Source organism: Microcaecilia unicolor, chromosome 2, assembly GCF_901765095.1.
Source record: "Microcaecilia unicolor chromosome 2, aMicUni1.1, whole genome shotgun sequence".
NCBI classification, from domain to species: domain Eukaryota; kingdom Metazoa; phylum Chordata; class Amphibia; order Gymnophiona; family Siphonopidae; genus Microcaecilia; species Microcaecilia unicolor.
The window spans coordinates 501,072,872-501,085,462 of NC_044032.1; the positions used below are offsets into that span (position 1 = coordinate 501,072,872).

General features: G+C 42.8%; 1 protein-coding gene across 1 annotated transcript; it reads right to left on the reverse strand.

The window, feature by feature from the left end:
• Positions 1 to 887: 887 nt before the first annotated feature.
• On the reverse strand, positions 888 to 9,846 carry S100P (S100 calcium binding protein P). Its single transcript, XM_030192589.1, has 2 exons — positions 9,649 to 9,846; positions 888 to 1,194 (listed from the first exon to the last, which is right to left on the reverse strand). Exons 1-2 carry the CDS (start codon positions 9,784 to 9,786, stop codon positions 1,045 to 1,047), a joined length of 288 nt encoding a protein of 95 aa, XP_030048449.1. The 5' UTR covers positions 9,787 to 9,846; the 3' UTR covers positions 888 to 1,044.
• Between the last annotated feature and the right edge of the window lie 2,745 nt (positions 9,847 to 12,591).

The following is a 12,591-nucleotide window of genomic DNA, read 5'->3' on the forward strand; positions in this document are numbered from 1 at the left end:
AGTATTCTGTAAGATACATGCGTAAGTTGGAGACGTGCCCATGTGTATGCTATGTGCTACCTTAGAGAATAGCACAGTGTAGTTACAATGCATTCCACTTAAGCACACATCAGATAAGCACACGCTCTGCTTATCTGCAATGGAAAGATACAGTATAAAAGTTTTCCCATTCATTGTAATGCCAACTTACTCCAATTAGGCACACCAGCCATAAGCATATGCTCCGTTTAAGTACAATGTTTTGATTGGCCTTTTTCAAAATCACTCCATTTAGGTGCACTCTCCAAAGGAAATGGCTGGGAATCAGTACCCTCCCTCATTCATTCCTAGCCCTGTGATGTACAAATGCCACATGACCCAGATAGCTGCGCATCACAATGCTGTGAGCCAATGAGGGAGAGAGAGAGAGAGCCAATGAGAGAGAGAGAGAGAAGACAAGTGAGGACCACCCCCAACCTCATTGGCTCCCAGCTTCATGATGTACAAGTGCTGTGCAGTCTGCAGTTGTACATGACGAAGCTGAGATCCAACGTATGGTTACTGAAATAATGCTTTGGATATGGTCACTTCAGTTATGTGCGCACTCCGGCTATGTGCAAGTGAAACTTCGGTCCTGAGGCCTTGCACTTAACCAGAGTGCATTATACACATGAAAGTGCCAATAATCTCATTGGCGTAACTGCAGACCCCCAGTTATAGAACTGCTCTGTTCATCCTCTTTGCTTCATCTACAAGTGTAGATTGTAAGCCCTCAGGGGACAAGGAAACACCTGCTATACACGAATGTAACTCACCTTGAGCTACTACTAGAAAGGTATGAGCTAAATACAAATATAAAGCAGTCCAGAAACCATCCCATTAATGTACAATTAACAACTCGAGTGAAGTCAAAGACAAAAGCAAAATAATATTTATTTCTGTAACATGTCTTTTATAATAATAAACAGTCCTGCAAGAAATGGAACAAAATCTACAGGACAAATTGTGCTATTGAAGAAATGGTGACTCCTTGGCTGTTACGTGTTTCATTTTCAAACTGGACATCTATTTTCCTGCTCCCTCTGTAAAGTACTCATGACAAATGCAGGTCAGCACCGTCACAAACATGATGAATTCTTTGAAGTCAACTTCACTATCTCCGTTTTCGTCCAGGTCCTTGAGTAATTTATCGATTGTGACCTTGTCCGTTGTAGTCTAATGGAAACAAAAGTGCACTGTTGTTAGCAGTGAAATAGGATATACTGGCTAAAGTGTTCCATATCTAGGATTCTGTTTGGAAAAGAGGATCATGAATCTGATATACCACCTTTCAGTAGTACAATCAAAAGAGTTTACATTTATTATATCCAGTTACTTTCTCTGTCTCTAGTTGGCTCACACTCTATGTTTTGTACCTAAAGCAATGGAAGATTGTGAGTTCCTTAGAATCAGAAGGAGCTGCAGTGAGAATCAAACCCAGTTCCCCAAGTTCTCAGCCCACTGTACTAACCATTAGGCTACTTCTCCACATTGCACAAGTCCTGCTATATTCCCTTCTGTAGGTAGCTTCTCTGACTAGCCCTGGCAATCAGGCTTTGAATACTGTAGCTTACTCCAGTTTTCCAGTAGAAATGAAGGATGTGCACACAAATTGTTTAGCTCAATGTACAGCATTTGGGATGGGCTGTGCCTGTGAGAAGGTTTGAAACTCTTCCCATTTGTGTGCACAACTTGAAGCTTTTCTTACATAATGGGGCATAGCCAGACTTCGGCAGGAGGGGGGTCCAGAGCCCAAGGTGAGGGGGCCCATTTTAGCCCCCCCATTGCCAACCCCGCCGCTGCCGCCACCACCACCAACTTTGCCGCCCCCCCCCCCCCGCCGCTGACCCTCTCGACTCCCCCTCCCGCCACCAACCCGCCATTGCCTACCTTTGCTGGCGGGGATCCCAACCCCCGCCAGCCAAGGTCCTCTTCTTCTCACAAAAGGCTTCCTTCTGTTTCTGATGTCCTGCACAAAAGCAGGCGACGTTGGGTTGGTGGCAGGAGGGGGGTCGAGGGGTCGGCAGCAGGGGGGTCCAGGCCCCCCCCCCCAGCTACGCCACTATATATAAACTGGACACATCTGATTTAAAATATAGAATCATTGAATACAATGACAGAACATCTTTTTCCCAATATGGTATTTATTACACACCTTATTGCTTTCACCTTATAGCAGCCCTACTGCCTGCATTATTCAAAATACAAATCTGGCTATTTCACAGTTCACTGTTAACCCTAATGCTAACCCTTTTAGGTGGCTCTCTTTTATTCGCTATGCCTAAATATACCTTCTATAGTAGTTTTGCGATCTTGTGCAGCTACCCTGTCCACTGTCCCCCTCTAAATGTTTCCTACTGGGATGACCCAGGAACTATAGAGTCCCGTAGTTTTCTTTAACAATTTCCCCTTCTGAATGTGGTGGAGTCTCTGTTTCTTTCCCTTGCTAGTAGGAAGTAGGGAAGCCAAACGTTAAGGGGAAAGAAAGAAAGAAAGAAAGAAAGAAAGAAAGAAAGAAAGAAAGAAAGAAAGAAAGAAAGAAAGAAAGAAAGAAAGAAAGAAAGAAAACTTTCTGATGGATATGTGTGCAATGATTTACCCTTTCTGAATTCCCTGGGTCCTGCTATAGGGGGGCTCTGATAATGAGGAGTAGGGTGCTTTAGTTTAAGTTCTATGCTTAATGTTCAGGTTTAAATACAGAGACTGGGAAGGGGAATAAACTTGAAGCATGTGTCAAAAATTTGTGCAGTATTCTCAACCTGGCAAATTCCTGACTGAAATGTAGAAAGGTGGAGGTGCAGTTTCTTTGCAGTACAGAAGGTGGTGCTATAGTTCACATAATCATGCACTCAGCTGGCCTTCTCCTCTTCCTCCCTCCCTCCTGTCTTTTTTGTGGGCAAACTGAAGGTTTATGTTCTGGTTGCAGCTATGTAACTCAATGGAGGGTGCTAGAGTTCTGAAATTACCAGTAACCCTCTTTCTTGCCTTTAATGATCATCATAGTTTTCCTTTTCCTCTTTCTCGCTTAATATACTTTATGTTATTTTTAAAATGACAACATCCCTACTTATCAATATTCAATCTTTATATCTGGGCTTCCCAACCTGTCACGGTATGCCCACAACCCTCTGGGTTATCAGAATACCCCAATTAAGCATGAGATAAAGCAGGATATATTAGAGACTTCATCTATATTCTAAGAACTTAGGTTCTCTTTTACTAATGCAGAATGTCGATAAAGCCCATTCACTTTGAGGGGCCCTTTTATTAAGCCATGTAGGCGCCTACGTGCACCCAATGCGTGTCAATTTGGACTTACCGCCCGGTTAACATGAGACCCGGGTGGTAATTTCGTTTTTTACCTGCGTCCGCTACGTGCGCCGGAAAATAATTTTTAATTTCCTGCACGCAGCGGAAACCAGGCGGTAATCATCATTCTACATGCATAGACGATTACCGCACGCTTACCACATGAGACCTTACCGCTAAGTCAGCGGCTGGTGGTAAGGTCTCAGACCCAAAATGGATGCGTGCTAATTTTTATTTTGCCACACATCCATTTTCTGCGAAAATGTTAAAAAGGCCTTTTTTACAGGCTGCTGAAAAATGGATCTGCGTGCACCCAAAACATGTGCCCACACTAGAGCAGCCCATTTTTCGGTTCACCTTAGTAAAAGGACCCCTGAATGAGCTTCGTCAGCATTGCCACGTGGGAATCAGTGGCGTAGCTGGGGGGGGGGGCACCAGGGGAGCGGCCGCTTCCTCAAATGGAGTTCTGCCGGCGCCTATTTTTTTCTCAACGTGTTGCATTCAAAATGTGCGCTGGTGGAAGTCTGCTCTCGCGCCACTTTCGCTCCCCCCGCGCCGTCAACCTGGCTCTGCTTCTGGTGGGAATCATTAGTACGTTTTGGTAAAAGAGGCCCTTAAAGAGACATCTTTATGGTAATTATATTATTGTTAAGATGGATTAAAAATAAAACTACTTTCACTTCGAAAGCTGCCTGATGAAAATTAACCACAGAAATTTGCAGCTGCTTTTTCTGTGGCTACCTTGTCCCAGTTAAAAAAAAAAAGAAGTAAAGCTTATGTTGTTTTGAAAATAAAATATTTCACACCCTGACCCCGTCCCAAGACAGCCTCTGCTTAGTGCATGTAAAAATGTTCACATGCAATTTTTCAAAGAGCAATTTTCAAAGGCCAATTTTTAAAGAGCTTTTTCACATATGTAACTATTTACAGATGGCTTTTATAAATGCCAAAGAAATACAAGGGGAGAGAAACAAGTAAAACTCGACATGCTTGTCAAATGAGCTGAATCCTGAATTTAACTCATGCAGATTCATAAGCTGATTGGCCGCAGAGTTGCCCGAACAGATTTGGGATGCCCTGCTTTACATGCATGGAGTTCCCATTAACGGTCAGCAAAGCAATGTCTTATGGATTTTAGTTACACATTGCCAAGAGAAACTAAAAATGAGGTTTTTAAAAGGCTTACACACCTGAATGGTTTATTGTTTGAAATATTACCATCATTTTCATTCAATAATGCAACTGACAGAACACATCCTTTAAGAAGGAATGAACATTGCCCTGGTTGAGATTATTATTTAATTCTTCAGGTACAATAATGGCATGATATTTTAAAAGCTCTTTGTGAACTGGTCTGATAGTTCAGTGACAATATTGCTGGCTACCATGAAAGAGACCTGGATTCAGTTCCTCAGCTTGTTTTCTGCTCTGTGGGATAGGGGACTGGGCTTGTCAGAGAGGCAATGTCTACAGTTCACAAGTGTAAGAAAGTCTCATCACTGTGGTATGGCAACAGTTGCTGGTCAGATTAATTTTTTTATTTATTGCACTGGTATCCCACATTTCCCCACTTATTTGCAGGCTCAATGTGGCTTACAGAGATCTGTTATGGCATTGCTGTAACAGGGAAGAAATACAATTGGTGTTACAAAGGGATGAAAGAAGACAAGAGGCTCAGGTTATGCAGCTATACCGTGAGACATTCTGAATAAAGGAGTGTAAGGGGTTGTGTCCTTGTCATTATGGGTTCTCGTGGTAGGCTTTGATAAAGAGAGAGGCTTTCAAAGCTTTACGGAAGCTATTTAGTTCATTGATCGTTCTCAAGTGAGTTGGTAGTGCATTCCACATCTTCATGCTCATGTAGGAGAAGCTGGACATATGTGTTAGTTTGTATTTGACCCCTTTACAGCTGGGGAAGTGTAGGTTGAGAAAGGTGCGGGATAATCATTTAGCATTTCTGGGCGGAAGGTCCACGAGATCTAGCATGTAGGTCGGGGCGTCTCCATGAATGATTTTATAAACAATCGTGCATATCTTGAACGTGGTACGTTCTTTCAGTGGGAGCCAGTGTAGGTTCTTTCTTAGGGGTTTTGCACTTTCATATTTTGTTTTTCTGAATATGAGTCTGGCTGCAGTATTCTGGGCTGTTTGGAGTTTCTTGATGGTCTGTTCTTTACAGCCAGCATAGAGTGAGTTGCAGTAGTCCAGGTGACTTAGTACCAGGGATTGTATCAGGTTTCGAAAGATGGCTCTTGGGAAGACAGGTTTTACTCTTTTGAGTTTCCACATGGAGTGGAACATCTTCTTCGTAGTATTCTTCATGTGGTTTTCGAGTGTGAGATTTCGGTCAATGGTGACTCCCAGAATTTTCAGATTGTTTGAGATGGGGAGGCAGAAGTTAGGGGTGGTTATGGTGGTTAATTTATTTGTATTGTGTTGTGATGTGAGTATAAGACATTGTGTTTTTTTCTGCATTGAGTTTTAGCTGGAACGAATCCGCCCAGGAGTGCATGATTTGGAAGCCTTGGTTGATTTCGTTGGTGATTTCCTTTAGGTCTTGTTTGAATGGGATGTAGATCGTGACATCATCTGCATATATGTATGGGTTAAGGTTTTGATTGTCTAATAGCTTGGCTAGTGGTGTCTTCATTAGGTTAAAGAGGGTTTGTGAGAGGGGGGATCCTTGGGGGACTCCGCATTCAGGTATCCATGGGTCTGATATCGCCACATTAGTTGTTACTTGGTATGATGCACTGGGGGAGCTGCACTCTGTGGCTGCCAGTAGTTGAACTAGTTGTACGACAGGAGGCAGAGAGAGAAAATGTAAAAAATATCTTGGCTAGTTGTGAATGAGTGCTCATGGTGACATGGTCTCAACTGAGCTGGAAGCCTGAAACATATGGGGAACCCAAAAATAGTCTTTCTACACAATCTAGTGCAGGATTTCTCAACCCAGTCCTCAGACAACCCCCAGCCAGTCTGGTTTTCAAGATATCCACAATGAATATGCTTGAGATATATTTGCATACAATGGAGACAGTGCATCTCATGCTTATTCATTGTGGATATCTGGGTTGAGAAACCCTAGTCTAGTGACTTGTACTAGTAAATTATGGTGTCCTGCGGAACTCTACGTTGGCCTCACACCAATGCAATGTGGTCATTTGATGCAGCCATCAAAACTCACTGGCCTTTTTCATTGTTTTTGTATTTTTCCCTTTTTGCCCTTCATCTTCTTCCTTCCTCTCCAGTGGTATGCTTGAGTGGTTCTAGAACACTCAGAGGCCTTATGGGGGTTTCTTCAGAGTTCACCTTCACCTTGGCTTATTAACTGGAAATGGTCCCTGCAGTAGCATCAGCCATTATTCCACCCTCCCCAGGACTCGGCACACCAACTCTATAGTTGGCTTAGGCTGGACCAACCCCCAAGAATGGGGATATGAATTCAGATCTTCTATTCCACGGTGCACAGTTCTCTGGCCAGACCTTCTAATACATCTGTTCTTCCAAAATGACAAAGTTCCCAAGATGCACATGTGATATAGTAATGCAAAAATGAGACTTAGGAATAAGCCAGAGAGGGAGTACGAGAGACAGCAGGGTGAAATTTTAAGGCTCACAGGTTGTATTGCTAAAGATGATCCCTTGTGTCAGATACACCATCAACCCATGCATCCAGCTTGGAGAGTATCACTTCCTGCTTGTACGCTGGTTACACACACACAAAATAGGGTAAAACATCTGCTTTTTGGCTTGTTTTTTGTTTTTGTTCTTTTTTTGGAGTGGGGGTGTTTGTATTTAATGTTCACTTTGGTATGAAATTTCTTCTGACTGAATAGCGGGGCAGGTAGTGCATTTAAGGGTCCTTTTACTAAGGTGTGTTAGATTTGGGAGTTTTCATGCTTTATTGTGTTAAAGTGTTAAGTGCAAATTTAATGCAGCAACTATGGAGGGTGTGTGTGTGCTCAGCATATCCTTTGCTGGTTCTGCATTAAAACATCCATTAATACACAGTACCCTGCTCACAATTAGTGAGGATACATTTAGCGCCTCCTAACTGACCTGTGCTAATTGCAATATACTTTTCACGGCCATTCAACGCCCATGCCCTACCAAGCTACCGCCCCTAACACAAAATGTCTGTAATGCGTGAATTAACACACACAAACCTCTAAAATAAAACTGATTAATGCATTTGTACAGTAGCAGTTAATGTGCGCTAATTCACACATTAACTACCTAATGCACTTTAGTGAAAGAATCCCTTAGTGTGAAATCTCTCCTATCTAGCAAGGACAGATTCTTAGAAACTTATAAGCAGGGAAGCATCCATTTGCACTTGACCCTGCTGGTTTGCTCCATTAAAATCTTGCAAAAGCTTTGTGAGCTTGATTTTTTTTTTCTTTTTGACAGTTGATAAGCAACTTCTGCTCTTTCTCCCACCAAAGCTGGATTTATAAAACCCAACTGGAGAACAGCTAGTGCACCATCAAGAACTCCCCCTCACTGATAAAGAAAAGTTCAACCACACGTCTTACTGTTCTTTTCTTTTCAGTTGTTTCATTTCCAAAACTAAGCAAAGAGCTCTCAGCTAATCTACCAGTACATCTGAAAGCCTGCAGCTGCTGCTCAGAAGAAGGAAGCAAAACAAAGAACAGAGACAGTGGCGTAGCCACGGGGGATCCTTGGGGGCCTGGGCCTCCTCCCCCACCTCCTCTTTTGGCTCAGGCCCCCTCCACAACTGGAGTAGATATCGAATGGCTGGTGGGGATACCCAATCCTAGCCAATAGACAAGATCCGCTGCCCAAAGTGCCCAAGCAGGAAGAACTCAGCGGCCTCCTTTCCAGCCGCTGATGTCTGCACTCTTCACGCATGCTCAGTTTGCGTATGAACTGTGCATGCGTGAAGAGTGCAGACATCAGTGCCTGGAAAAGAGGTCACTGACTTTTTCCTGGTTGGACAGACCGGGTAGCGGATCTTGTCTGCTGGTGACGATTGGGCATCCCCGCCAGCGCAAGTAAGATTTACATTGTGGCAGTTTGGGGGGAGGGGGAGAAGATGCATTGCCCCCCCCCAGGCCATCCCTGGACACCCCCCAAAAGCCAATGCTGGTTACGCCCCTGGGGGAATCGTGAGATTAGAAAACCCCCCAGTTCCAGAAATGCCCCTGAGCTCCGGGAGTTTGGTTTATTTGTTTGTTGCAGTTACCATTAAGGTCTATATTCTATATGTAGCACCTGAAAATTCCACGCGGAAAAAAAGTAAGTCTAGGCGTATTCTATAAGGTATGCCTATATTTTATAGAATAGGCTTAAATTTCTGTGCTGTATATAGAATACGGCAAGCACCTTTCCACGCAACCAAATTTAGTCACGGCCATTTACGCCATGTTTTACTTGGCATAAATTCTGACACCTAAATTAGGTGCAGAGCAGGTGAGTTCTATAACAACAAGCATAGATTTTAGAAATGCTCACAGTCTGCCCGTGAGCATTTCTTTTCAACTGTGTGAGTTATAATTTAAGCGCACCACATTACAGAATACGCTTAGCGAGTTGTGCTTGTACAGCTTAAAGCCAATTAGTGCTGATAATTGTTTGTTACCATCCAATTAATAGCACTGAGTAGCTAGTTTACCAATTAAGTTACGCGCATTGTTATAGAACATGCTTCGATTTCCACGTGGAAATTAAGGCGCCATTTATAGAATCTCAGGGTAAATGTGTAACCCCTTATTGACAGTAATTAATAACCACAAAAGTACAGTAACAGACTCCAAGGAAACTTAATATCTGATGCTGACAGCAAATTATTATTATTTTTTTAAAATATGCATCAGTGAAAAAGAACAAAGACAGTGGAAAGATTTTCTGCTGCACCACAGAACCTGAGTATCCCAAACGTAAGAGTTCTGATGAGACTATATAATCTCTACACAATTAAATGCTAGTCTCATAACTCAAAAGAACAAACTCGATTACTGAAATCTAATCAATTAAACATCTCACTGACTAGGGGTGAGGGAATTTAAGCAGACAGCAGGAACACATTACAATGTTTCTACAGAAAAAGTCAATTCATAGTATGTAATTCAGGGGTGCCCAACCCTGATCCTGGAGGTCTACAGCCAGGTTTTCAGAACACTCACAGGTCATGAGATATATTTGCACCTATTTAGTTCAGGAACTAAGCTAAATTTGCACAATTGTGTCAGCCTGACAACCCTGACCTGTTTGTAGCCCTCAGAGACCAGGTTTGCACACCCCAGACAGGATTCAGGGTGCCTGCTTTTAAAGCATTCCTCCTGACAGGCTGCTTACTGTGAGAAAGCCAGGCAGTTCGTTCTCCACCAGAGTTTTCAGTTCTGCTTTGCTGAGAGTCTTCTTGGAGCCTTCTGTCCCCGCATACTTGCCAAAGACGCTAATGATCGTAGCCATTGCAATTTCAAGTTGAGACATCTTTGCAGCTAGATCACTTCTTTCCTCTCTGAGTACAAAACAGCTGCCAGTTCTTGATAAAGTGTAGAAACCAAACAGAACCTGTTGTGCTTTTATACCTCTACCATATCTCAGTTCTGTGCAAAGATCAGGTTGTATTATCAGTAAACACATAGCCAAGCCTCATGTTTTACCAAGCTGGGTGCAGCTGAGAAACAAATACTTTCATGCCAGAATATTATGCCTTATTCAAGAGTTATAGGTAGGATCCCATTGTCCATTTAGTCCAGGCTCCTTAAAGTAACAGAATGGCTCACTGTCAATAAACTGGTATTAAACACCAATAAATCTGAAACTCTCTTTTTGCCAATCGCCTGGGCTTACAGTAGTGGCACCTATTCAACTCTGGTCCACCCCTGTCCTTTCAGTCCAATCTGTGAAAATATTAGGGGTCCTTCTTGATTCTTCACTCACGTTCATTCCACAAATCTCAGCCTTGGTTCAGCATTCATTCTACAAGCTCTGTCTAATTCGCCCCATCAAAACTCTACTGCATTCGTCAGCCCTTAATATCCTCATACACTCCCTGGTTATTAGTCAGCTTGACCACTGTCACACCCTCTATACTGGCCTTCAAGTTAAGGATCTACATCATTTGCAATTAGTCCAAAATACTGCAATCAAACTCATCACAGGTCACTGTAAATTTGATCACGTTACCCCTCTTCTAAAAGCAGCACACTGGCTCCCGATCATCCACCGTATTACTTATAAGATCCTACTCCTTGTCTATAACATTCACTTGACTACTTACCCAACTTTCTTACTCCATATTGTCCATCCAGAACACTCAGGTCTTCTCAGCAGACTGCTGGTCACACCTCTCTCTATACAGCACTTAGGGAGTAGAAATCCATGGGAGACGTATATGTTAGGCGGTGAGAGTCTAATATGTACAGATGGGGAGAGGGATCTTGGGGTGATAGTATCTGAGGATCTGAAGGCGACGAAACAGTGTGACAAGGTGGTGGCCGTAGCTAGAAGGTTGTTAGGCTGTATAGAGAGAGGTGTGACCAGCAGAAGATAAGGGGTGTTGATGCCCCTGTATAAGTCATTGGTGAGGCCCCACTTGGAGTACTGTGTTCAGTTTTGGAGGCCGTATCTTGCTAAGGATGTAAAAAGAATTGAAGCGGTGCAAAGAAAAGCTACAAAAATGGTATGGGATTTGCGTTACAAGACATATGAGGAGAGACTTGCTGACCTGAACATGTATACCCTGGAGGAAAGGAGAAACAGGGGTGATATGATACAGATGTTCAAATATTTGAAAAGTATTAATCCGCAAACAAACCTTTTCCGTAGATGGGAAGGCAGTAGAACTAAAGGACTTGAAATGAGATTGAAGGGGGGCAGACTCAAGAAAAATGTCAGGAAGTATTTTTTCATGGAGAGAGTGGTGGATACTTGGAATGCCCTCCCACGGGAGGTGGTGGAGATGAAAATGGTAACAGAATTCAAAAATGCGTGGGATAAAGGAATCCTGTTCAGAAGGAATGGATCCTCAGAAGCTTAGCAGAGATTGGGTGGCAGAGCCGGTGGTGGGAGGCGGGCTAGTGCTGGGCAGACTTCTACGGTCATTTCAGCAGCTACAACAGCCATACTGGGTTTCTTCTGCAGATGGATTCTCTTACATTTAGCTGTGCAATTATCTTCAGACATTGCCAGAAGAGTCCTTGGCAGAAAACGCGCTTGAGATGTTGGAGGAGACCTTTTTGTTAACTAGTGATACACCTCATCGCGTTTCCTTCTATTATAAACTGTTGCGGGTGGACTTACCCCAGTTGAACTTTCAAAAGGGGGGTGCAGCCTGAATAGCAGATCTGGGTATCACAATAGAGGAGGGTGTCTTGAGGAAACTGATTTGTAAACCTTTAGTTAAGCTCACCTCTGTGGTACATTGTGAACAACAATATAAATTTTTGTATCAGGCATATATTTCACCAAAACAAGCTTTTCGGATGGGTATTACTCTCCACAGTTCTTGCCCTAAGTGCTCTGCCTCCGATGCCACTCTTGGCCATATGTTTTGGTCCTGTCGGCCTGTTGTGTATTTTTGGACCCAAGTTCAGTTGCAGTGCATTTTTTGGTTTTGTCTTCCTTTGTGACCTCAGGTCTACTTGTTTGATCACCCAACGCTGGCCTTGCCATTAAGCCTAACAAAACGAAACTGATATTGTTACATTTTTTATTTCTGCTAGCTTGTCTTGTGATTCTTCTGCAATGGTTGACACTAACTCCACCTAATATGACTCAATAGCTGGAATTGATCTATGCTTTTATGATTTTGGAACATCATAAAGCAGGCTGAGCCCACTCTGGTCGCTGGAGGCAGTTCTAATCCATCTGGGAACTGTTTTGGTCTATTATGCCTTGTAGAATGCATAGTTGGGTCTTGAATTGTTGACTGTTTTCTTTCATCTCATTGTTCTTTCCATTTGTTGACCAGGCCTAGATAAGAGTACACCAGGTCTGGTTTGTATTGATTGTGGGTGGGGTGGTAGGTTGGTTGGGGGCAGGGGAAGGGGAACAAGGGTGAGGGTGTTGGGCTTGTTATTTTTTTAAAATGTTTGTTCTGTTTCTTCTCCTGTGTGGTTTCTCAATAAAAATGATGTTAAAAAAAGTATGCCAATAAACAACAGAAAACAATTTTTTTAAATTAAAGAAATCTATTTTGCATTTTATAGCCCTAACTGGATCCAGTTTACAAAACTAACAGATCAAGGGATATTTTAGATAAGGATAAATTTCAGTTTCATTACTGAACAA

Excerpts from the sequence above, each read along its gene's own strand:
- S100P (XM_030192589.1), bottom strand. The coding sequence starts at position 9,786 with ATGTCTCAACTTGAAATTGCAATGGCTACGATCATTAGCGTCTTTGGC. Across the intron at positions 1,195-9,648 it reads AACTGCCTGGCTTTCTCACA|ACTACAACGGACAAGGTCAC; the intron begins GTAAGCAGCCTG and ends TGTTTCCATTAG.